The sequence below is a fragment of the Lactuca sativa genome, chromosome 3 (assembly GCF_002870075.4).
Source record: "Lactuca sativa cultivar Salinas chromosome 3, Lsat_Salinas_v11, whole genome shotgun sequence".
Lineage (NCBI taxonomy): Eukaryota > Viridiplantae > Streptophyta > Magnoliopsida > Asterales > Asteraceae > Lactuca > Lactuca sativa.
In genome coordinates, this window is record NC_056625.2 from 69,890,302 (window position 1) to 69,916,462 (window position 26,161).

At 36.9% G+C, this 26,161-nt stretch overlaps 2 protein-coding genes across 3 annotated transcripts; both read left to right on the forward strand.

Moving 5' to 3' along the window:
• Positions 1–244: 244 nt before the first annotated feature.
• LOC111891355 (alpha-amylase 3, chloroplastic) lies at positions 245–17,010 on the forward strand. Of its 2 annotated transcripts, none has more exons than XM_023887407.3 (13): positions 245–605; positions 1,176–1,306; positions 1,391–1,445; positions 1,531–1,653; positions 1,738–1,858; positions 1,955–2,271; positions 2,360–2,973; positions 15,250–15,439; positions 15,538–15,644; positions 15,861–16,110; positions 16,181–16,303; positions 16,405–16,572; positions 16,665–17,010. In XM_023887407.3, exons 1-13 carry the CDS (start codon positions 306–308, stop codon positions 16,821–16,823), a joined length of 2,658 nt encoding a protein of 885 aa, XP_023743175.1. In that variant the 5' UTR covers positions 245–305; the 3' UTR covers positions 16,824–17,010. The 2 variants fall into 2 exon arrangements, with proteins under 2 accessions (XP_023743175.1, XP_023743174.1); XM_023887406.3 differs by having other exon boundaries at positions 246–605; positions 1,946–2,271.
• A 141-nt stretch (positions 17,011–17,151) lies between these two features.
• On the forward strand, positions 17,152–20,891 carry LOC111891352 (pectate lyase 2). Its single transcript, XM_023887403.3, has 4 exons — positions 17,152–18,240; positions 18,318–18,942; positions 19,029–19,271; positions 19,385–20,891. Exons 1-4 carry the CDS (start codon positions 18,050–18,052, stop codon positions 19,604–19,606), a joined length of 1,281 nt encoding a protein of 426 aa, XP_023743171.1. The 5' UTR covers positions 17,152–18,049; the 3' UTR covers positions 19,607–20,891.
• The last annotated feature ends 5,270 nt before the right edge of the window (positions 20,892–26,161 follow it).

A 26,161-nucleotide genomic window follows, 5' to 3' on the forward strand; every position in this document is an offset into this window, starting at 1 on the left:
TAGAAATGGCTAAAATACAGATAAACTATTTACAAAGTATATTAATTAGGAGCAAAAAATATATTTACATGTATATATGACTGATTGTTGTATTGCCTGAAGCTAAAATATTAATGAGATGACCTTTAGAGAAATTACAAAATATATACTGTTTTATGACTTTATTTCTAAACTTTGAGGGGTAAATTGTAAATGATAAGGAGTTCGAATCAATATTAACTGAAACCAGCACCACTGACTCCCTCCTTCCTCTCTCTCTCTCTCTCTCTCTCTCTCTCTCTCTCTCTCACACACACACACACACAATGGCGACGGTTCCTCTTGGGACTCATTTCCACCATTGTTGTCGCTTAGAAAGCCCTAAAATCCGTATAAATTCCAGAAATTCTAAACGATCTCATTTGTATTACAGTAGGAAAGGGAGTTTTATGGTAAAAAATGGCGCCAAATTCCACAAGTTCAGACCTTCTTTTGATTGTTGGGTTCTGTCCACCACCGTCCGAGCTTCTTCTAATAGCTCCACCTCGGACACAGCTGTCCTTGATCCACCGTTGTCCGATGACGTCATCTCCGGAGAAACTTTTCCATTGCAACGCATCGAAAAGGTTCGTTCGAGCTCGAAATTGTGTGTGTAACCAGGTGCTTATGTTTTGGATTAGTTTAGCGGAAGTCTAATTTAAACAAATCGGAGGATAAAATATGAAGTAGTGGAAACTGGAAAGGGCATTGTATTGTTTATTTGGTTAAATGTAGTTTAAGGGATGAAGTTCAAACGTTGATTGATAACTGGTATAATTTGGTTAGTGGCACTGAGCAACAAATTCGCCATCATAATCTTAAAATTAAGAAGAATATGAGTATACATGGACGTGAGGACCATATAATTTGGGGATAGTTTGTTTTCTGGGTTTCTCTCTGTTTAGAGCACTATATATGCACATTGTTTCCACCCGATTGTTAAATCTGCTATGATAACAATTACGAGAGTTGAAGTAGAATAGTTTTGATGTCAAATATGTAACACATTTCATTTCAATTTGTTGAGAATTCAATGTTTGACATAAAAAATAAAAATGCAGCTTTTTTTAGGCAATGGAGAATGGAGAAAAAAGTTACAAGAAAGAAACTCTAATATGAATTTATTGCTCTCATGGTCTTTTCAATATCAATTACAGGTGGAAGGAAAGATACTAATCAGATTAGACAGTGGTAAGGATGAGGAAAACTGGCAACTAACTATAGGATGTAATCTTCCAGGGAAATGGGTTCTTCATTGGGGAGTTAATTACGAAAATGACATTGACAGGTTTATGTTATAATGTTATATATTTCAGTACTTTGAACAAGATTAAAAAAAACATTTTCTTACTTTTATACTCAATGCCTATAGTGAATGGGATCAACCTCCTGCTGAAATGATACCTCCTGACTCTATTACCATAAAGGTATCTAATTTCTTCAATTTAATATTGGTTTAGTGCACTTCATTGCATTTTGGTGAAATTACATTCTTGTACCTCATCTTTTCAGGACTATGCAATTGAGACCCCTTTGACAAAATCATCAACTGTCACAGAAACAGATTCAATCCATGAAGTGAAGATTGATTTCAACACTAAAAGTTCAATTGCAGCTATAAATTTTGTACTAAAGGTAGTAGTTGAAGCTGTTAGTGGTTAATGATCTTTATTTACTTAAAAGTTATGTCTCTTTTCACTTAATTACTCAATAATTTAGGATGCAGAAACTGGATCTTGGTATCAGTATAGAGGAAGAGATTTTAAGGTACCACTTGTCGATTTCTCATATGCTAATGAAAATGCTGTGGGAACCAAACAAGGGTTTGCCATTTGGCCAGGTTGGATCATGGATTGAACAATTTCAGTTCTATTCTTTGTGCAAATTGACTAATTTTTGTTGACAAATATCTTTCTTTTTTGAAAAGGGACTTCAGGGGAGTTATCAGGTGTAATGGTTCAATCAGAAAACTCAGTTTCTGAAGATGAAAATAGAAGTTGTAAGTTGAAGGAATTCTGTGAAGAGCATTCCATTGTAAAAGAAACTTTGGTTGAACATTCCATGAATGTTTACATAAAGAAAGGTTCAGATGCATCTAATAATGTGCTGCATATGGAGACTGATATTCCTGGTGATATTATTGTTCATTGGGGAATCTGTAAAGATGAAAGTCTGAAGTGGGAAATTCCTTCTGAACCACATCCAGATAACACATCAGTATTTAAAAACAAGGCTTTACGTACTCAGTTACAGGTATGCTTTTTTTCATTAATTCTTACACTGTTTTTACCTAGAGTTAAAAGTAGGTAAAAAACAGCAACCCTTTCTAATCCTTTTGCAGCATGGATGCACTGGAGTATTTCCATTAGATGAAGAAACTTCCGGATTTCTTTTTGTTTTGAAACTTAAGGACACCAACACATGGATTAATAACATGGGGAATGACTTTTACATACGTATCCCAAAAGAAAGCGTCTCCCAGAATCCAGAAAATAACAATGATGAAGAAGCTGTTTCTGGTGCATATACGGATGAAATCATTGATGAAATTAGACATCTGGTAACTGGGATATCATCTGCAGCCAACAGGAAAACAAAAAGCAAAGAAAAACAGGAGATTATTCTTCAAGAGATTGAAAAGTTAGCTGCTGAAGCGTATAGTATTTACAGAAGCTCTGTTCAAAGTTTACCACAAGAGATTGATGAGTTTGAAGCTGTGGATGTGGATGTGGAACCACCTGTTAAAGTAAGTTCAGCAACTGGTTCAGGATTTGAGATTCTGTTTCAGGGATTTAATTGGGAGTCTAATAAGTCTGGAAGATGGTATGGGGAACTACAAGAGAAGGTTGAAGAATTGGCTTCACTTGGGTTCACGGTTGTTTGGTTGCCTCCACCAACTGAATCCATCTCACCTGAAGGCTACATGCCAAGGGATCTATATAACTTAAACTCCAGGTACTTTAAAATCATAGACATAAAGTTCTCATATCTTATGCATGCTTAGTTTCGGATTATTTTTTATTTATATGAACTTGAATCATAATATGAATCTCTTAGTTTGGTAGAAAAGTAGACTGTAATGTTAAAGGTTGAGGGATACGGAATATAATAAGATTATATGTAGCTTACATTTGGACAAAGTCTAGTGGCTAGTATAAACAGGTATATAGATCTAACAAAAGCAGAAATGGAAAGAAATGAAGATAAGAGAAATCTGATTGTGTATTATGTGTCGTGAAGTGAGTAACACAATAGAAGAGAAATGTTTTTATATATATGCCCTCATGACCGACATAGAACAAGGCTAAAGGCACTCACAGACACAATCACTCACAACCTAAGACACGAGAGGCTATGACTATGAGTCGCCCTAAACTATCTGCGACAACCAGCTTCTAAGAACAAGTAAGGATAGGTTGCATCCCCCTCAAGCTAGATGGTAGGTAGAACTTGTAGCAACTGAAAACGAGAAATGAGCAGTATACTACTGGTGAGGATGTTAACAAGCTAGGAAGTTGTTGGTACATAGCGAATTTACAAAGACCAATCTTGGAAAGACATGTAGGTTGATCTTAATATGACAATATGGCTGGTTTGGTGCCTTGGCCAAATATCATACCGATAGGGTTAAGCCCGATTACCTGAGTTGAGTTTGAGACATCCTTATTTAAATAAAAATACCATAATTAAACAAACTTTCCTTAAATAAACCTAACTTTAGTTGTAGCTTACTCCTTGCGTCTTTGGTATACCCACCCAAATCGTCCAGGAGATCCAGACGTATCAATACTCCCCTCCGAAACATGTACCTTGCCCTTAAGGTCAAAAATTGACGATTTATAACCTTGAACACCTCCGATGTCGTGCCTCATACTCCGGAAGATCCAACCTACGAATCAAAACCTCTTGTCCATTGGTCTCATCACACCCCTTTCCAACTGCCTCGGTTGCAGCAGACTTCCATATCGCAACTGAGGAGTAGCTGCCCGATTTCGAATGACCTTACGTAACTGAGACACATGAAAAACATCATGAATACGAGAGGTCCGGGCTAACTTCTCATTTTGTCGCCTTGCCATAGAATGTTGACGGTAAGGGTGCTTGAGTTTCAAATAAACCCAATCACCAACAACATTCTGAGCCTCCTCTTCTGATGCAAATCTGCCTGAATTTTCATCAAGTGTTGAGCTTGAAACAAATACCCCTTTAGTTATTACAAAACACGATCTCGTTCATCTAAATACTGATCCACAGATCCGACTAGTGTTCTGGCGTGACCATAGTAAAAAGTAAATGTGGAGGATCTCTGCCATACAATACTTTAAAAGGAGTTGTTTTAGTGGACGTATAAAAAGAAGTATTATATCAATACTCTGCCCATGCTAGCCATTTATTCCACCATCTCAGAGTATCTTGAACAGAACAACAAAGATGCGTTTCGACACAACAATTTACGACCTCAATTTGGTCGTCGGTATGCGGATGATAGGCGGTATTGCGCTTGAGAGTTGTCCCTTGTAAGCGAAACAATTCATGCCAAAATTGGCTTAAAAAAACCTTGTCACGATCAGAAACAATCGACTCTGGTATGCGGTGCATTCGAATCACCTCTTAAACAAAAACAGTAGCCACCGCTAGCGCTGTTTAGGGATGTTTTAATGGCACAACATGAGCATACTTACTTAAGCGATGCACAACCACAAAGATAACTGTAAAACCTTCTGAGCTAGGTAAACTGTCGATGAAATCCATAGTAATTTCCGACCACACCCATGTTGGCAACTCTAATGATTGTAGTAACCGCTAATGTTGAGTGTTTCTGATGTTGGCAAATATCACATTACGTAATCATTTTAGCTATATCGCCTTTCATGCCGCTCTAGAAAACTTCTCGTGTCGTACGTTGATATGTTTTTTGAACTCATGAGTGACCACCTATCACCCTATCCTGAAATTCGCTAAACAGTTTTGGAATCCAAAACGAGTGCCGATTTAATACCAACCATCCTTTATATAAAACCCTTCCCGATTCTAACATGTATCCCGCCGGTACTTCCTCCCCATTTGTTATTTTCTGCTTAATGGCAACAATACTATCCACCAGATCAAGATCTTTCCATAATTCTTCCCACTTAATCTTACAAGTCATGGTGATTAAATTAAATTGAGTTTCGGGTAACTTCTGCGAGAGCGTGTCTGTCACTTTTTTTTTCTTTCCCCGGTTGGTAAATGATATCAAAAGTGTATCCCAATAGCTTAGATAACCACTTCTGATGGTCCCGGTAACCATGCGTTTCTCCAATAAATACTTCAAACTTCGTTGATCGATGTGAATTACAAACTACCGACCTAAAAGATAGGGCCGCCACTGTTGAACCGCTAACACAATTGCCATGAGCTCACGCCCATAAACTCTCATAAACTGATTTCATACATGCACGGATCACCAAAATGTGACTACAGAAAGTTAGTGGCTGTCTTCTTGCATTAAGACTGCTCTATTCACATAGCCAGAGGCGTCCGTCTCTATTACAAATTCTTTTGTAAAATCAGGTAGTGCTAGAATCGGTACCCGTGCCATTACGTTTTAAAGTTGCCGGAACGCCTTAATAGTGTCTTCCGACAACTTAAACCCATCTTTTTTTTAGTTGCTGCATTAGTGGCAAAGCTATTCTTCCATAACTATTGACGAATTTGCGATAATATCTTGTTAGCCCTAAAAAACCTCGGAGCTCACATAGTGTTTTAGGGTTCGGCCATTCCAACATGACGTTAATTTTATCGGGGACGTTAATTTTATCGGGATCGGCCGAGACTCCTTTTGTCGAGTATATGCCCTTTGAGCCGAAAAACATTTCTTTTTATTAGCATAAAGTTGATCTTTACGAAGTATTTAAAAAACCGTCGCAATATGCGTCGTGTGTTCCGTTGCCGTTTTGCTATATACGAGTATGTCGTAAAAAAACAATACAAAACGTCGTAATAAGGGTTTGAACACTTTACTAACTAGTGATTGAAAAGTAGATGTGGCATTGCTTAGCCCGAATGACATTACCAAAAATTCATAATGATCGTCGTGTGTTCGGAATGCAGTTTTGGAAACATCTTTTGTCTTCATAAGAATTTGATGGTAATCGGTTTTAAGATCGATCTTTGAGAACATTGCGGCCCCGTGTAGCTTATCCAATAATTCATCTATTACGGGTATTGGAAACTTATCCAAGACTTTTGCTTTGTTTAATGTGTGATAGTCCATGCAGAACCACCAACTCCCGTCTTTCTTTTTAACTAACAAGACCGCACTAAAAAAATGGTCTTGTATTTGGATGAATGATCTCTGCATTTAACATCTCTCATACCAATTTCTTGATCTCCTTTTTTGTGGAAATGGTTAACAATAGGGTTGTACACTTATAGAGTCATTCCTTGTACAATGATTGCGTGCTTTTGTGGTTGCTGGACGGGGGAAGGCCGCTCAACATTTCGAAAATGTCGTGATGTTCATCGATCAAGGCTTGGAATTCCAATGGTAACCGGTTGGGCGTTTCTGTTTTTTCTGTCGTGTTTAATTGCAACAGAAATAAGTTACTTTCATGTTTCAGCATTCGAGTAAGAGACTTCATGATACTTATTAGTGTTCTGGATAAGCTTGGATTGCCTGTGAGCATGACTTGACGGTTTCCTTCCCATAATGTCATTTTTAGATCTCGCCAATTAACGGGCATATCACCTAGTGTGCGTAGCCATTTAATGCCTAGAATGACATCCGAACTTCCCATTATCTTCTACTACTTTCGAACGTTTGGTAAGGTGAGTGCAACCCCTTGCAAGTTCCCTAGCTATTAGTGGATAATATTATTGTGTAATTATCTTATTTATTGTATGTATTTATCTCCTTATTTGTAGGGGTTGATTTTATTACTTGTTATATGGTATCAACATTCACCCGATTTCCCCCTTCTAAACCTATTCGTCTCTTTCTTCTTCCTGGTATCTCACCATGACAGAGTCCTCTTCTTCTTCTTCTCAAGATAACCCTTTCTCCATGAATACTCTATTGCACCTGATGACAATCAAGCTTTCCTCTAGTAACTACCTTTTATGGCGGAATCATCTTCTTCCCATCTTTACTTATCAGAAGCTATTAGGGCATCTCGATGGTTCTTCTCCTGCTCCATCGACCAACATTACTGTTGAAGAAAAATCTCTTCCTAATCTAGACTATCAAGTATGGACCGAAGCTGACCAGCGAGCTATTATTCTCTTGCAATCTTCTCTGACCGAAGAAGCTGCAGTCAAAGTTCTTGGTCTCACCACGGCTCGCAACATCTGGCTCGCTCGTGAAGCTTCTTACAGTAACGCATCTATTGAATGCGTTCATTCTCTGCGTGACTCCCTTCGACAACTCACGAAAGGTACATCTTCTGTTTCTGATTATTGTCGTCGATTCAAGGCAATATGTGACCAACTCTCCGCAATTGGTCACCCGTTTGTTGAAATTGATAAGTTGCATTGGTTTCTTTGTGGTTTGGGTCCTTATGAAACTTTCTCCACTGCAATAAGGGCTACCAAACCTGCACCTTTGTTTCGTGATTTGGCTATACAAGCAGAAAGTCATGAGTTGTTCTTACAGTCTCTTCACGGTACCCCTTCTCCTCCTGCTGCTTTTCAAGCTTAGAATACTCACACTAATTCTGCTCAGGGTAGTGGTCGTTCCTTCAATTATCGAGGATCAAACTCTCGTGGCAGGGGACGAGGTCAAGGTTGAAGACCACCTCACTACCAATTGTACAGAAATAATGGTCATTATGCGTCTTCTTGTCCGCAACTTCATACTTATGCTACTCAAGCTCCCTCTTCGGATGAAAACTTAGCAATGGCCTTCCATGCTCTTACTACTCACTCTCTTCATATTGCACTAACATCTACCATTGAGCCACGAGGTTTTAAAACAGCAACTAAAGATCCTAAATGGATGGCTGCCATGCATGAGGAACTTCAAGCCTTACAGCAAAATCAAACCTGGACATTAGTACCATGCTCAAATTCTACCAATGTTGTTGGCTCAAAATGGGTGTATCGTATCAAATATCATTCGGATGGGACCATTGAACGATACAAGGCATGAATAGTGGCCCAAGGATACACTCAAATTTCGGGTCTTAATTACTCTCATACGTTTAGTCTGGTTGTTAAAGCAGCTACTGTCCGAATTGTTCTCTCTCTTGCGGTCTTGAATAGCTGGAAGTTGCATCAACTTGATGTCAAAAACGCCTTCTTAAATGGCAACTTAGATGAGACGGTCTGTATGGAACAACCTCCGGGATTTGTTGATTCTCAATTTCCCAACCATGTGTGTAAGTTATCCAAGGCGCTTTATGGCTTAAAACAAGCTCCACGAGCTTGGTTCCAACGCTTGAGCACTTTTCTTCTTTCATATGGCTTTAGTTGCAGTCGTGCAAACACTTCCCTCTTTGTGTTCACAATTGTCTCATGCATCATGTACTTACTCGTATACGTATATGTGGATGATCTTATTTTTACTAGGAATTGATGAGACTGCTATTGCCAACTTTATTTCTCGTTTAAATCATGAGTTTGCCATCAAAGACCTTGGTGATCTTAGTTATTTCTTGGGTTTTTGAGTTGCTTACCTAGACAACGGTCTTTTTCTCACTCAATCAAAGTATGCTAGCGACATCCTCACAAGGGTTGATCTTTATGATTCTAAACCCGTGAGCACGCCTCTACCTCCCCATGCATCCTTTAAAATAGATGGTTCGCCTTTTAAGGATCCAACTCTCTATCGATCTTTAGTCGGGGCTCTTTAGTATTTGACAATCACGCGACCAGATTTGTCTTACGCGGTTAATCAAGTTTCTCAATTTCTCCAAGCCCCAACGGTTGATCATTTTCAATCTGATAACGAATTCTTAGGTATGTTAAAGGCACCATCTCCTTTCTCACTTACAGTCGGCCTCACAAAAATTCCATAATTGGCTACTCTGATGCTGATTGGGCTCGTTGCTTAGACACACGTCGCTGTGCTTGACGTTGTTAAACCAAGTAGGGCTACTTATACTAACCCGTATCTCCTTATTTGTAGGGGTTGATTTTATTACTTGTTATATGAGCTCTTATCTATTTTCCGTTACCTATACTAACCCGTATCGTGCCTGTGCTTGACGTTAAACCAAGTAGGACTACCACCTGTTTTCGTAGCGTGACTTGATGTTGTTAAACCCAGCTGGTGCGGAATTTGTTTTCGCAGCCCCGCCCGACCCTGTTTTAGCTGAGGACGCATTGTTGTCATGTTTGGTGACTCTCGTAGAGTTGTTCTCATCCATTTTTATCACGACTCTCATGGCTTTGGTTAAGGTTTTGCGCTCCATGATCCGTATCGCTGAGTGGAGATCTGCTTTCAGACCTTTTATGAATGTACTTTCCAAGACCTTCTCGGGTAGGTCAAAAAGTTGGCCAACCAAACATTCAAATTTACAAACGTATTCATGAGTCGTTCCTTCTTGTTGGATGTTCAAGAACTGTTCGTATATGCTTGCTTCTTGTGACTCTTGGAAACAATTGAACAATTTTCTTTTGAATTCGTCGTATGTTCGACAGGTCTCGGTCTCGTTCCAACGATACCACATCAAAGTTGATCCTTCCATGCAAATCGATGCTGCCCTAAGATAGTCTTTCTCCTTGATTCCTTGAATTTCAAAGTACCGTTTGATCTTGTAAATCCAACCATGCACATCTTCCTCTTCAAATGTTGGCATCTTGATTTTGTGGTAGTCCCGCAGCAGGCCCTTGGACTTTCCTCCCGTGTTCTCTTTTCGCGATCCCTCAAATTCCTCCTTATCTTTGTTGTCTTCTCCAAAGGAACTACCCCCGATCTTTGGTCCCTTTTCCTTCTTTTTCCATCCGTTCTTCGAGTCTCCCTTCAAGTCATTAAGTGCATTCATCAACTCTTGAAACCGAGTGGTACTTTCAGCAATGCTTTCTGCTGCTTCTTCACACATCTTGGCCACATCCGTTTCTAGATTACTGATCCTATCTGTGTTGTTGAGTTTTGATGCCATACCGCAGGATAAACGGTTTTGATACTAATTGATAGGTATTAGATCTGGTCCTAGGGTTAAGCCCGATTACCTCCTGAGTTTGAGAACATGCGATCTCTCTACGAGTAGTCGAAGACAAGATTTTATTAACTGATAAAATTAAAGAGCTATGGTGCATCATATTTATAGTGATCTGCTACAGTTGAACTAGGAAAGCTAAGAACTAGGAAAAGAATCCTATCGTAACTATAATATTGGATAAACATCCATATTTAAATAAAATTACCATAATTAAACAAACTTTCCTTAAATAAACCTAATTTTACTTGCAACTTACTCCTTGCATCTTTGGTATACTCGCCCAAATTGTCCATCGTCGGGGAGGTCTAGACGTATCACATACTCTAGCTCATACATTCGTTGAGATTTGTTGGATCTCATCCTTGGTTCAGAGTTACACTTATCTCTACCTTTTTCCTTGTCCACCTACTTAAAAGGTGTGGCAACAGTGGCTCCACGTAATCATCTGCCAATCCCATTTCTATCGGTTTGGCACACCTATTTGCACTAGTGTGATAAGTGTAACGTGCATAAATCTTTACTCATGGCATCCCATCATACAATCTTTTTCTAGGCTCAGGTGGTTAAAGGTAGTAGATTTAGTAGTTTGAAAGAGTTGTGCTTGATAAAGGACATGTTTGTTGACTGTTTTGGGGTGAAGTGTATTATCTCGGGATTTGATTGTTATGGCATGAGAAATGGAAAACATAGTAAGAACTAGTATAGTAGAAATAGGAGGATAGGATGATGCATGTGATGGATGAAACAAAGGTGGTGGTACCGTTGATGGAGTTGACGCTGGTATAATGTAATAAAGGGTAAGACTATTTGGGTTATATTTGATGGAGAAGTAGTATTCCACATAATATAGAAAATTTAGAAAGTAGTCTTATGAAAGACAACATGATGGGAGGTATGTGCTTTTCAAGTGGACTGGAGTTAAGATATCCTTTTCGATTGGGAGCATAACCAACAAAAATGCAAGAAACTTTCAAGGAATGGATAACATAAGCATATGGATATATGTAAAATATAATAATGAGTTTCAAGGCTTGAGATGGGATGCAATTGATAATGAAGGATGTGGTAGCATACACATTGTACCAAAATTTGTGATGTTGGGGCATGCAAAAGACGGGACCATGCTATCTCAGATGAGTCTGTTTTTTCGTTGTGGTACTGAGATTTTGTATGTAATTCCAGACTCGAACAAAAAGTGGCCTATTTGGCCTTTGAGTAGTCTTAGGAGCACCATCTCAGTTACTTTTTTTTTTTGGAAAAGAACACTTACTTTTTATTTATTTATTTATTTTTGACTTTTATGGAAAAAAGATTTTTATATGATTTTTGAAATAATCCAAAAAAGCAAAGGCATTTGCACAATGTGGCAATGGATATATCCATGTAAATTGGCTGTACTTGTTAATAAATATAAAATAGTCACGAAAGCCAAATCGATGATACCACGGGGATGTTTTAATGTATTACTTCCAATGGAATTTTACTATACGAATAATGTTGAGGAAAAGTTAAGGGACTAATTTTAGCTATGTTACAAGCATACATATGTTACTAAAGCAAATTTATTAGAAAAATAAAAGTTTATTGAAAGCATATGAAGAAGGATGCCCGATCTGAGTGCCAAATCAGACTTGAAACAAAATTTTTACTCTCATATCTCTCCCTGCTTACATGACAACGTTTGATATTCATACAGTTACAAGGAATATGAATAAGGAACATAATCATCATTGATGGAGTAAAGCATTGCTGAAAAAGATGTATACGCGACAGTTAAATACAAACAAACGGAATTTACAAATATGACAGTAGGTGTTAATCTTCATAGAACTTGAGAGAGATTCAAGCTTTCGGTTTCTCATTATGATAAAAAGGAATGAAATGAATTATAAAGCAAAATTTGATATATAAGCGAGAAACTAATTGTGATCATCCTAACTAAGTTTAAAGTTTACATAAATGCCCTTAGTTGTCAAAATGTCGAATTTGCCCCTTTGGTTCGTGAATATCTTGACCCCCCCCCTCAAGTTGGAGGGTACGGTAGGAGACCAAGCTTGGAAGTAGCTTGCTGATGGCGAGGACCGGTGAGTGCCTTCGTAAACACGTCAGCTAATTGATGTTGAGTACTAACATGAGACAACGAAATGAGACCGCCTTGATCGATGTGTGAAAGGACATGAAGCCCAATCCGAGTCGCAATAAGCTTCGATGTTGTACACCGGTTTATTGTTGAAGAAAATACCTTGAGAAACAGTGCCTTTAAGGTATTTCAAGACATGGAGAGCAACATCAAAATGAGTTTGATATGGAGTTTGATTGAATTGACTAAGATATTGTACCGCAAAGGCAGTATCAGGTCGAGTGTGTAAGAGAAAATTGAGTTTTCCAATCAATTGACGGTATAAAGTTGGATCAGATAATGGTTTTTCCATGAGAGGATTCAATTTCAACTTGTATGGAAGAGGCATTTGAACAGAAGCAACATCAACCATAGAATAAGAATTCAACAACTCTCTGATAAATTTTTGCTGATGAACAACCATGCCATGCTGAACTTTATTGAATTCAAGTCCAAGAAAATAATTGATGTGGCCCGGATGCTTGATTTGAAAACAGTTATGCAGGGATGATACCCTCTGGTTTTTGGCGCTTCTGAAAGTTTGTCATACCATTGTCGTGATGCTTGTTTCAAGCCATATAAAGATCGTTTGAGCTTGCATACGAGAGATGGGGAGGAGACATGATAGCCGGGTGGGACACGCATATACACCTCTTCATGTAATCGCCATGTAGAAAGGCGTTATTCACATCAAATTGGTGAATGGCCCATCCACGTTTGACAGCAAGCGAAACCAAACAACGAATTGTACTGAATTTGATGACAGGTGAAAAAGTTTCATGATAATCTATCCCCTCTTTTTGTGTGAATCCCTTTGCAACAAGACGTGCCTTATGTCTTTCTATCGTACCATCAGCACGATATTTTATCTTGTATACCCATCTACAAGCAATTGGTCTTTTTCCCTTTGGAAGTGGAACAATGTCCCATGTATGATTGTTAGTCAAAGCAGTAATTTCCTTTTGCATAGCTTCTTCCCAAGCTGGAATGCCTCTGGCCTCATGATAAAATGCAGGCTCTTGTTGAATGGTTTGAGTATCAAAAGCAAATTTGGTGATAGGCATAGAAGAGTTACAAGTAGAATCAGTAATGCAAAGTTTGGTGATTGTATGATGACATGTAAAAGGTTCCTCTTCTGAAATAACACTATTGCAATCATAATCATGCAGTCGAGATGGAGAACGAGTAGTGCGTCTTAATGGAATGACATGAGATGAAACATTAAGAGCAGTAGAAGATGGAGAAGGATCAGGCATAAGAGGCATAAGAACAGATGGTGAGGGTGATGGGACATAGACCTGATCAGTGAAGTCAGTGGTGATTGATGAAGGATTGTTGATTTCACGTTGACGTTCCTCTTGTATTATTAAGGAATAAGCAGTGGATAGACTGGGCAAAGGTTTCATCATTAATATTTATCCTCCAAGGATCTTGTAGGAATCATGAAGGCCCATAAAAAGTTGAATAAGACTGATAGATCCTTGTTGAATCTATCATATACCCCAGGAATTCTAACAGATTCAAAGCAACAAAACACTAACAGTTCTAGAAAATTAGGATAGAATTCTCATTCATTCGAGAGGAATGGACTCTCCAAAAGAAGAACAAAGTTCTTTACAAATTAATTCTTAGCTCCTGACTCTCTAAAACAAAGGACTATATATACTATCACTAGAGACAAGACAAAAGGGAATCACAACCAACATAATCAGGTGCTCTTCCCACTAACAAAACAGCCAATAACAACCATAATACCATAAAAGACCATTCTACCCCTGGCCAAAAAGATAACCGAAATGTGGGGGCTTATCAAAGACGTTGTTCTTCAAGGTATTTACGAATACTTGCTGCGGCTTCACAAGTACATGGTGGTATTTCTTGAACAACTCGTAACTCGTCCCAGATTTTCATCAATTTTGTAAAATAAGTAGAGAAATCATCCGAGTTTTGTGAAATTGAGTAAAGTTGTTGGATTTGATAGATTAAAGCACCATTAGACTGCTCATATCTTTGATTGAGTTTGTTCCAAATAGCAGTTTGCAGAAAAAGAACACTTTCTGCTATGTTGTTGTGCGAGGAATTGAGAATCCAACTGATGACCATCGAATTGACACGATACCAGCCTTGATATGTAGGTGAACCAACAGGTGGAGGAAGAATCGATCCATCAACAAAACCAAGTTTGTTTTTAGCAGAAAGAGAAATTATCATCGATCGTTTCCAAGAAGTGAAACCAACTCCATTAAAAACATTTGATACAAGAACAGTGCTTGGATTATCAGAAGAACAAAGATAATAGGGGCTTGAGGCGTTAATTGTAGTGGAGTTGACAGAAGACCCTCCCGATTCAGACATTACATTATTGAAGAATGAATTGGAAAATTTCAAACGAAATAGAAGAAATACAGAAGGAATTGAAGAGATACCGAAGAAATTGAAGAAATGCGAAAGAAATTGAAGGATCAATCTGATACCATGTTAATCTTCATAGAACTTGAGAGAGATTCAAGCTTTCGGTTTCTCATTATGATAAAAAGGAATGAAATGAATTACAGAGCAAAATTTGATATATAAGCGAGAAACTAATTGTGATCATCCTAACTGAATTTAAAGTTTACATAAATGCCCTTAGTTGTCAAAATGTCGAATTTGCCCCTCTGGTTCTTGAATATGTTGACAGTAGGATGCAACATTTTTTGTTTTGAGGCATATCACATCTAGGGTTCCTAAATGTGGGTTCTCATTCTGGATTTTAGATGTCACAGCTGGACATGCTTATACCAAATCCATCAACAATGTATTTTAGTTTATACCCGTTCTCAATTATGCCCATAAATGTTTTTCTATTTTACTTCCAATGTTCAATATTTTGTTAAAGCTACGACTCATTAGTTTCCCATTCTCATAGGGAATAAAAATGATTGATACGTATTTACTTCATCCAACATTCACATGTATTGTGTTGATCAGGTATGGAAATGTCGATGAATTAAAGGCCCTTGTCAAGAAATTCCATCAAGCCGGTATAAGAGTTCTAGGCGACGCAGTCATAAATCACCGCTGTGCACATTATCAAAACCAAAACGGCGTTTGGAACATTTTTGGTGGTCTATTAAATTGGGACGATCGTGCAGTTGTTGCTGATGATCCCCATTTTCAAGTACAACCCTCTCTCTTTAATTCTCCACATTAAACATTTTCATTTCTTTTAAAATAAACTTCTACTTAATTTATTTATTTTTTATCTTTTACTTATAGGGCCGGGGAAACAAGAGTAGTGGAGATAATTTCCATGCTGCTCCAAACATCGACCATTCACAAGAGTTTGTAAGAAAAGACCTAAGCGAGTGGTTATGCTGGCTTAGGTTTACTCATCACCCCCCCTTTCTTTATTTCTATTCATTTATTTTAAAGTAAATCACATTTTTGGTGCTTGAGTATAGCTAGTTTTTTGAATTGTGGTCAACACAGTTACAAGAACCTCAAATAAGGACCAAAATTGAATACTTTCATCAGCTATATATACTCAAGGACCAAAATTGCAATTTGTTGGATGTTTTTATAAAATGTCATAATTTTAGGAAAGAGATTGGATACGATGGATGGAGGTTGGATTACGTGAGGGGATTTTGGGGTGGTTATGTAAAGGAATACATGGAAGCAAGCAAACCCTACTTTTCCGTAGGCGAGTATTGGGATTCTTTAAGTTACACATACGGTGAAATGGATCACAATCAAGATGCCCACAGACAGCGAATTGTTGACTGGATAAATGACACTAATGGATCTGCTGGCGCCTTTGATGTCACAACAAAAGGAATTCTTCATTCTGTAAGTATTTAAAGAAAAAAAAAATTCTCTTAAAAGTAATTAATAATATTTTATTTTTTGTACATGACAGGCAATTGAAAGAACCGAATACTGGAGATTAAGCGATCAAAACGGAAAACCTCCAGGTGTTCTTGGGTGGTGGCCCTCTCGTGCTGTAACCTTTATTGAAAATCACGATACTGGTTCTACACAGGTATTAAATTAAATTAACTAACTTTAATTTTCATGTTTCACTTTTCCATGCTATTTAAGATCGAAAAAAATATGATATGCTATTATTAATTTATATTGTAGGGCCACTGGAGATTTCCAGGTGGAAAGGAAATGCAAGGATATGCTTACATCTTAACACACCCCGGCACACCATCCGTTTTCTATGATCACATGTTTTCCCGTTACAAATCCGAAATTTCCGCACTTATCTCAGTCAGGAGCCGTAATAAGATACAATGCCGGAGTACAGTAAGTATCATGACCACCTTCACCTATAACCTATTTTTCAATTTCTTACGCTTGAATTAAATTAAAATTTTAATTACCATTTGTATATATAGGTTAAAATCGTAAAGTCAGAGAGAGATGTGTATGCAGCTGTTATTGATGATAAGGTGGCAATGAAGATTGGACCGGGTCATTATGAACCTGATGGTGGGTCCCATAATTGGAAGATGGCGGCTCAGGGAAATGATTATAAGGTATGGGAAGCGTCATAAACCGCTTGATCCATATATATGTGAATAATGAATATATGTAAACATTTTCGTTTTCAATGATGAACATATGGTTATATTTTTAGAAAGCCAAATGTTGTATGCTAAGAGGATTTACCCATGAACGTACATTGTATCATGTGAAATTACTTGTTTACATTTCATTGATGAAATCTTTGTTTTTGTTATAGACCTTGATGATTTTATATAAAGTCATTGTGAGTTAGAAGTTGTTATTGTTAGTTTCATTCAAAACTCAAAAGTATGTGTAGGTTTTTGATTATATATGTTAAAGATTTTGATTATTAATGAGAGCATATGGATGGATACGAATGCCCTTAAACTATTTTATACAAATACATAACAAACTAGTCCTATTACTATAATGCTTCCATAATATGTTTATCCAAATGTTAGTATGTTTGTCTAGCAGACAAAATATCATAGAAAGTAAAAAGAGTTTTAAGACCGGAGCCTTTTAGAACTTAAAATTGAATATGTGAAATATATTTTCTGATGTGAGAAATCGTAATAAAAAGACAGTCATAGAGCATACTAATCCAATCTCTATAATCACGCTTTAGTCTTCCACCTTAATTTTCTCGAACATAGATATACATAATGTTGCTCGATAGAGTTTACAACCCATAGTCTAGAACTTATGTTCTTCCATAATATTTCTCTTGTCTAATGATCAGAAGAGTTTAATATTATTAAATGACTTTTGACATATAAATTCATGTATGATGATTAGAAAATCTTGAAGCTCTGTTCTTATATTATTATGTCCAAAACAAAGCAATGACTTATTGCTTATTAATTATATATAAGGTCTGCTGCACACTTCAACAAAATATAGAAGGTCGTCGAACAAACACTCTGTATCTCTCATTTTAGTGATGTTTTGGATGGAGCAAAACTAATGAATGTGGTCTTGTCCTTGTTTTGTGGTCACGGCATTTTCACTTTGTGTCCATTTTTGTAGCAAAGATTGTGATCACGAGATATTTAATTAATTTCTTGGTAAACCACTTATTACTAAATATATATAAGCAAAATTTTCTTATTTAAACGAGGAATTGACGATCTAAAACAACATATATAATGATAGATGCAATTGTTTTGGAATAATTAATAAATATAGCTATACCGATTAACTTGAGATTCATAATAATATAGTGTTTTAGGAACTTTTGAGGAAAAAAGTTGTGTGGAAAAGAGAATCATAAATGGGGAAACATAAGTTCGTTTTGCTTTTCACTCATATCCTGGTTTTCATGGCTCCAGTTATTTTTGCTGGTCTCTTCTCATCACCTGAACCAGGCAATGAACTAGACGACAAGGATGCTGCAATGGATGCATTTATTAATCCTCATGATCCCGACTCTTTTGCAGCAGAGTTTGCCACTGATGACAAGGGGTGAGTACATATGTTTCTTCAATTCTTTGCATTAATTATATATATTTACATTAATTTATTGTATAAAACTCTTGTAGTTCAGAAAGGAGGGACCTACATACCACATGCGAAGCAAAAAACGACATAGACAAATGCTGGAGGGGCAAATCCGATTGGGCAGAAAACCGTCAAGCATTAGCCGATTGTGTTCTTGGTTATGCAAAAGGAACCACCGGTGGCAAGGGTGGCGACATCTACGTGGTGACTGATCCTTCAGATGACGATTGTGAGAATCCAAAGGAAGGAACGCTACGTTTTGGTGTTACTCGAGATAGACCTTTATGGATTACATTCGACAAAGATATGGTGATCACGTTGAAACATGAGCTCATGATTAATAGCGACAAGACAATTGATGGTAGGGGTGCTTCTGTCGAGATTGCTAATGGTGGAGGTCTCGGTGTATACAAAGTGAACAATGTCATTATTCATGGGATCCACATCCACCATATAAAAGTAGTCGATGGTGGAAAGATTAGGACTTGTGAGACCAAAGCTGGGTCAAGATCAAAAAGCGATGGAGATGCTATTTCCGTTTTTGGTTCTACGAAGGTATGGATCGACCATGTGACACTCGATCATGGCGAAGATGGGCTCCTTGATGTCACCATGAAAAGTACAGCCGTAACCATTTCCAACTGCGACTTCAACCATCACGACAAAGTAAGAAGCATTTGAATATCTCATCAAGCTCAATGAGCGTTTAATTCTTTTTTGTAATCTCAAGTTTGGAAAATATGCATCAACAGGTGATGTTGCTAGGGGCAGATGATTCACATACGGAAGATAAAGATATGTTAGTCACAGTCGCATTCAACAGGTTTAATGAAGGATGTACCCAAAGAATGCCTAGGTGTCGTCATGGTTTTTTCCAGGTAGTTAACAATGACTATAACAAATGGAAAATGTATGCCATTGGTGGTAGCAGTAACCCTACTATCTTGAGTCAAGGCAACCGATTTATGGCTGCTGATGAGAAGAGATTAAAACAGGTATATATGCAAATTAAAAGCACCCATTAATTAATTACCCATGTATAAACAAAATTCAATGATATATAATTGTGTTTTTGTATCGTTCTAACAAAAGAATTGATGTTTTAAAGGTGACAGCGAGGAATAACGCTGCTGAGGATGAATGGAAGAACTGGAAGTGGAAATCGGAAAATGACATTTTCTTAAATGGAGCTTACTTCGTACAATCAGGTGGTGATATACAACCAACCGCTGAACAGAGTGCAGGCCTGATTCCACCTTCCACGATACCCGTTGAGACACTCACTCGTGATGCTGGTAAACTTAAATGCCTACCTGGGCAGCCTTGTTGAGGACTCTAAAACAAAAAAGGCAAAATATATATTGAATTTCTGAAGGTGACATGAAGGAATGATACCCTAAGGAAGAGTGGAATTAAAGTACTCGTATAACATGACAATTTCCTAATTGACGCTTATAATTACTTCGTAGAATCCGGAAAAGATGTACAGTTAAGGAACCTCTGAATAGTCAATACAAAGACATCATGCTTTTGTATAATTTGTAATTTATTTTTACTTTTAGTTTATGTTTGTATATATGACACCTTGGCAATCCATGCGACCTATCTTAGAAGATCGTGTACCTCTCTTTATATATGCTCTTTTTCCTTACCACAAATCTTCATAAATGGTCCATTTGTTTTTTCAGATATCAAGTTTAGTCCAATTTTCTTGTACCTCCACTGCCATTGGAAACAGCCGTCATCATCAAAACAAAACCAAAATCAAACCTGATCAAAATTAAAACCATATGATGAAAGTCAAAGTCAATACCAGATTAGAATCCTGATTCCAAATCAAAATCAAAGTTGAAAATAAAAACCTGATAAAAATTCTGATTCCAAAACCATTAATTTCTATGATACAGGGTTCTGAAACATGCTGAGTTTAGAAACGATTTCAAAATCCGGGTTCCAAAATCAAATCAAAGCTTAAAATTAATCAAGATCAAATATGAGGAACCATTGAATGCAACCACTATTGTCTCTTCCAAGTCCGTTGTTGAGAAAACACAAGATAATAACAGACTTGAAAATCCAAATGGGAGATATTAACACAAGAAATCTAAGGCAAAATGGATGTGGTAATGGCTCTAGCTGTTTCACGTTGGGTATGGGGAACTAAGGATAGAGATAGTGGAGGGGTTGGCTGCAGTGGTTTGAAGTGGCCGGAGAAGACGGTCTTGAAGAAGAGAGAAGAAAGGGTGAATGGTTACGGTTTCCAACAATTGTGGCGATCGGTTTCTTGTTAGGTTTCTGGTTACTAAGGGGCCAGCTACACTACAAGAAATGTTAGCAATAGCGGCGACACCTTTAGCGGCGACGCAAAACAATAGCGGCGACATGTAATTGACGCGTTACATGTCATCGCTATTACTTGGCGTCGCCACTATTGATGACACAGTGGTGATCCGCATGAAACAATCCCTGTCCGTTCGATTTGTATTCAATCCGGCGGTCGTGAATTCCAAAAAAACGCGCGCCGCTATTGAGTTGCGTCAGATAACCCCCCAGTCGACCCTTCTTTCCTTCTATCGTTGTATCTCTCAAAGAACTCCGACTACCTTCACCATCTGCACCCTATTACGATTCCGACCACCGGGAGCCACTTTACCGGCGACGGGCCTTGTTTAACGGCGACCCACCCTCATTACTAGCGGCCATTGAGTTTATTGAGGGCAATTCCGACCACAACAACATTTCAAAGAAATTGAGCAATCTAAGGTCGAATTTCTTTCCCTAATTTCTATTCTTCTTGTGTTTTGATATTAGTTTTATCATTCAAACCTGATTGTATCATTGATTTCTATGTTTTATAAATTTTTTTGGTTAGTGATTTTGAGTGTAGACCAAGAGGCTAAATTGTTGATTTTTGAGTGATTATGTATGTTTTATCATATTTTATGCAACCTATTGTATAGTTGATTTGTGTTTATGCTCATTATGGTGTATTGACATGAAAATGAAATTAAACATGGTTTGTGTGATTTTGTATTTAGATGTATATTTTTCTATGAAATTGGTATTGGATGTCTAAAATGGTAGGAATATGTGAAATTAGATGTATTGCTTAATTGTTTGAAATTGGAATTTGAATTGGATGTATTGTATGAAATTGGTTTCAAAAAGTGGTTTGAAGAAGTTTAAAACAAAAAACAAACAACAGCCAAGTGGGTGGAGCAGTCGTGGTGAAGTGGGGTGATATTTATTTATTTATTATTTTTTAAATCATTTTAATAAAAGAAATGTAAAATAAATTAAAAATGGGATAAAAGTAATACTAACAACGATATAAATTGAAACTGTATGGACCTTCCTTAGACTGAAAAAAATTAAGGACCAAACTTTATATTTTGGAAAACCATATGGACTATTTATAAAGATTTATCTTTTGATATTCACACAATAACAATTACATTATCGTCCGTCGTGTAGGTTTCAAAAGACATGCTCTTTCATTTAATTTTCAGATTTATTTTGGGGTTTTATTTGTTTTTTTTATTATTGTATTGAAATAGAAAAGTACCCCTACAATACGTTCTCTAAAGTATTTCTCTTTTAAGAACTTCCCGAAAACACAACCATCCACCATCGACTACTGCCAGAAACCACCGCTTCTCTCTCTCTCTCTCTCTCTCACACACACACACACACACACACACTCTCTCTCTCTTTCTCTCTCTCTCTCTCTCTTGCTCCCTCTCTCTCACACACATACTTCTCTCTCTCTCTCTCTCTCTCTCTCTCTCTTTCCCTCTCTCTTCCATATCCTCATTCTAAACCCATAAACCTCCACCTATCACTTCTAACACCTCATGAATCACCAACAATCATCACCCAAATGATATCATAAAATTTATACTAGAACCAAACCAAACCAACCCTATAATCAACACCAACAAACGATGGAGCTCGATTTGAAACCCTAGGAGGCGGTTTGAAATCCCATGTAGCATTCGAAACCCTAGTCGGCGATGAGTTGGAGATATGAAGGTGTTTCTAAGACATTGAAGGTTCAAAACAGCTCACATCAGATCTTAGATCTAAGATAAAACAATGCATGAAACTTTAAAGAACCCTCAATCAGAGATGGAGTATTGATATTGGATAGAGAGAGAGAGAGAGAAAGAGAGAGAGAGAGAGATGGATGTGGTCTGCCCAATAGTGTTTCTCAAAGTCGACTTGAAACACAATGATAAGAAGGAGGGTTGTAGACAGTGTCTTTGAGAGAAAATGAAGTGGTGGTTGACGGTGGTGGAAAGACAGTGGTGTTGTTGTTGATGTTTCTATGAGCTGCTGATTAGTGAAAAAGATGAAGAATGGTATTAGGTTAGGATTTTAGGTTCGAGTAGGGTGGGATTGGAATTAATTAATTAATTAACTTTTAATTTAAATACAAAATAAATTATAATTAAATTAAAAATAAAACAATAAGGGTAATATAATTGTTTTATAAATTACTCTTATCCTATCTATAGATTTTACACATGTTGTAAGATAAAATTAACATTACCAATACATATAATCTCTTAGTGTATAGAGATAAGTTATGATGTATGTATATGCTAGGCCCACTTCGGGCCTACTCCGGGCCTATTATGTTTAACATGTTTTTCTATGTATTTTGTAATTGATCACCAATAAAAGCTATTAATAGAAAATTATTATCCAATATAGTATCAAAGCTTGTTTCCTAAACCCTAGCTTCCCTTTGAGTTTTGTGCTTCTCTCTAAGTATCGCTATCAACATCCCCTTAACTTCCATGGCAATCAACAATCCTCACGTCCTTCCCTTTTGTGTGTAAAACCCTACGGGTTAACCAACATCAAAGCTTTCATTCATTTTGTTTTTTAATTTATCTTAACCATTTACGGTGCTTAGCGAGACCATTTCGAGACCATTGATGGGTGTTTTAAACTTATAGTAAAACATTTAGAATATTAACACAATATACGAGAGAAGAAATGTTGTATTTATAAATAAACAATGATGAGAATGGATTACAATACATTTTTACAAATGAACACCTAGAAGAGTATTTATAGTGGAAGTTGATAGGTGAACTAGGAGACTAATACAGACTATGCCTATATGTTACATTATGAAACTACGACTACTAGGTGTGGAGGCTACTGAAAGACGGAGTTTTCTAATATGGCTCCAAGATGGCCACCTTCCACCTTACTGCCACATCAATCATGCTCCTTTACCACTACCAGAGTGGTTTTAACGCACATAAGAAGAGAGGGGAAGAGAGAGGGATAAAGAGAGGAGAAGGCATCAACCACTGTGCTTCCGTCTACTTCCCACCTCTTCGACGTCATTGATGCACACCCGAGGATGGTGTTTATGTACACCACGCCCACAACGCTCCCTCTTTTGGCGTTCACTCTGAACAATTGACAATGTTAACATAATAGTAAAACTGACAAACGATACTATGAGATATTTGATGGGTTTTCTAGATTACTTCTATGTACTTGTGAAATTTCACAAAACTAATTGTAGGCACATACAATGCAACCCTAGAAACATTTCTATGAATTTTCTCATAATAGCAACATACTTTGAAACAACTAAATAACCTAGCTAAAATTGAAAATCAAAAGGGTTTTTTAAAACATACTTTACTGTTATTTTCAAAAATAACAATGTAATTTAGAAACTCTTTGAATGCTAGCCCCAGTAGTGTGGAATCCTCTAATGAATCACCTGTAAGTCCCGAATTCTCCTACGAATCAATCAGATTCACTTTGATGGTGCAGAATCCCAATCAAAGTGTATAATCCAAGATAAATATAAATACGAACAAGATAATTAATCTTCAATGCACACGATTTATTGATTAATCGTCCGGTATATAAGATTCCGATTACACACTGTTTTCTCTCTGGTTTTCTCCAAAACGTGTTCTCTGCATATGGAAACCCCCTTGAACGTCCAACACCATTTACAAAGCCTAAATAACACTATTTATACCTAGACCTAATAACAAAGCCCAAGCCCAAAACCCAAACAAAACAAGATAAAGCCTAACCAAAATCACATGTGATTTTGGTCCAAACAACACCAAATAGCTTATGAAAAGTAAAATATAAACCATAAATTTCAAGATGAACATATGAGTTTCTACATGAATAACTTCATCTTTAGTAGTTGGACTTCCTTCTAAGAATTTGAATTTGAACGCAAATTGGGTGTAGAGGCTTCTTGTAAATATTCTTGAAAATCAACACTTTCAGCTTTGAAATACTGCAGAGATAATAATAGAGAGACCGATTCTTCTGGATCACTTAAGAAGTTCATAGATAGCAACAAATTGATCGAGGATGTTTCAACATAATCTGTCACATAACTTCAAGTACAGATTGACCTTGCTTCTGGGGTTAAAAGAATGAATGTTGAAAAATATTCTTCACTTCTTGTTTCTTTGAATGAGTATTCTTTAACGATCACCGTTGCTCCTTGAAAAGTAATCATGACTAAAAAGTCCTTGTGGATCACGAAATCATAAAGACCCTTCTCACCACAGTTGTTCAAGGACCCAATATTGGCTCAGAAAGAGACTACTCGCAGTATTTGTGTGAACACGGAGGAACACACTGCGATTTGTTGAGTATCAAAGAACTACTCATGGTTATTTTGATGTTAGCCCCTGCATATCCTAGATCATAGACCTCAATGTAGTTTTTCAAGTTAAACAAGTTAACTTGGCCCTTGGAGAGACGTTCAGCGATAATTGTCCCTTGCGAGGTTCATCGCCCTGGTGCCATGACATCTGTACAATTTTAGACTTTTAATTCCTTAAATACGATAGTTCTTTGAAATATACTACCTAACTGACAATTTGTACAATTTCAATCCTTCAATTCCTTGTGAAAATTATACGAATTTCAGATTGCCCTTTACACTAAGCTTCATAGCACTTCCCAAAAATACTTACGAAAGAAAACATATTTTTGTAATTTTTATTTTTTAATTTTTTTAATTTTTATTTGTATTTTGATTTCCTATCATGGACACAACTACCTCACTTGACACATCAAATTTCTTAAAGTTAAATTCATCATCTTTATATTTAGCTTTTAATGCATCAAGTTCGGTAGTTAATTCAACAATTTTTACTTGAGCATAATGATAATGTTCACATTTTGTGTTGTATTCTTCTTGAAGTTTTCTAAAGTCTTTGGTTTTGGTTTCTAATTGATTTTTTAAAGGTTTTTGGCCCTTCCTGAGAGTGTATCCTTCATACCTAAGGTCCTCGTTGTCTCTACGTCATATATCAATTTGATCACGATGAAGTTTATTTGTATCACTACAAGCTTGAGAACAGGAAGTTTCATTAACCTTGGTGATTGAAGAACTCATTATTCACCAAAAAGAGTAATTTACCAAAATTAGAACTGATTGTGAAACCAAGAAAACTGCCCTTTGACTTGAAACCTCGAAAGTCAAACTTGAAAGTAAAACTTAAAAAGTCAAACTTGAAAGTCAAATTTGAAGGTCAAACGTGAAAACTTGAAAGTTAAAGATCAGATTTTAAAGTCAAAAGTCAAATTTGTAAAGTCAAAGGTGAAAGTCAATCTTTTGACAAAAAAAAACCTTGATTGAAAACAAAAGTTTCTAGACCGAAAACAGAATTTTAATACCAAAAACAAGAAAATTTTGACTTAAAAACGAGGGTATTTTATCAAATACAAAGGTAGTTGACCAAAAACGAGGGTATTTGACCACAAATGAAAGTCTTCGACCAAAAACGAAACTTTTAGACCAAAAGTAAGTCAAAAAATGGAAAATCCGAGATTCCAGCCGAGAAAATAAGTGGCAAAAAAACATTTGAAAACT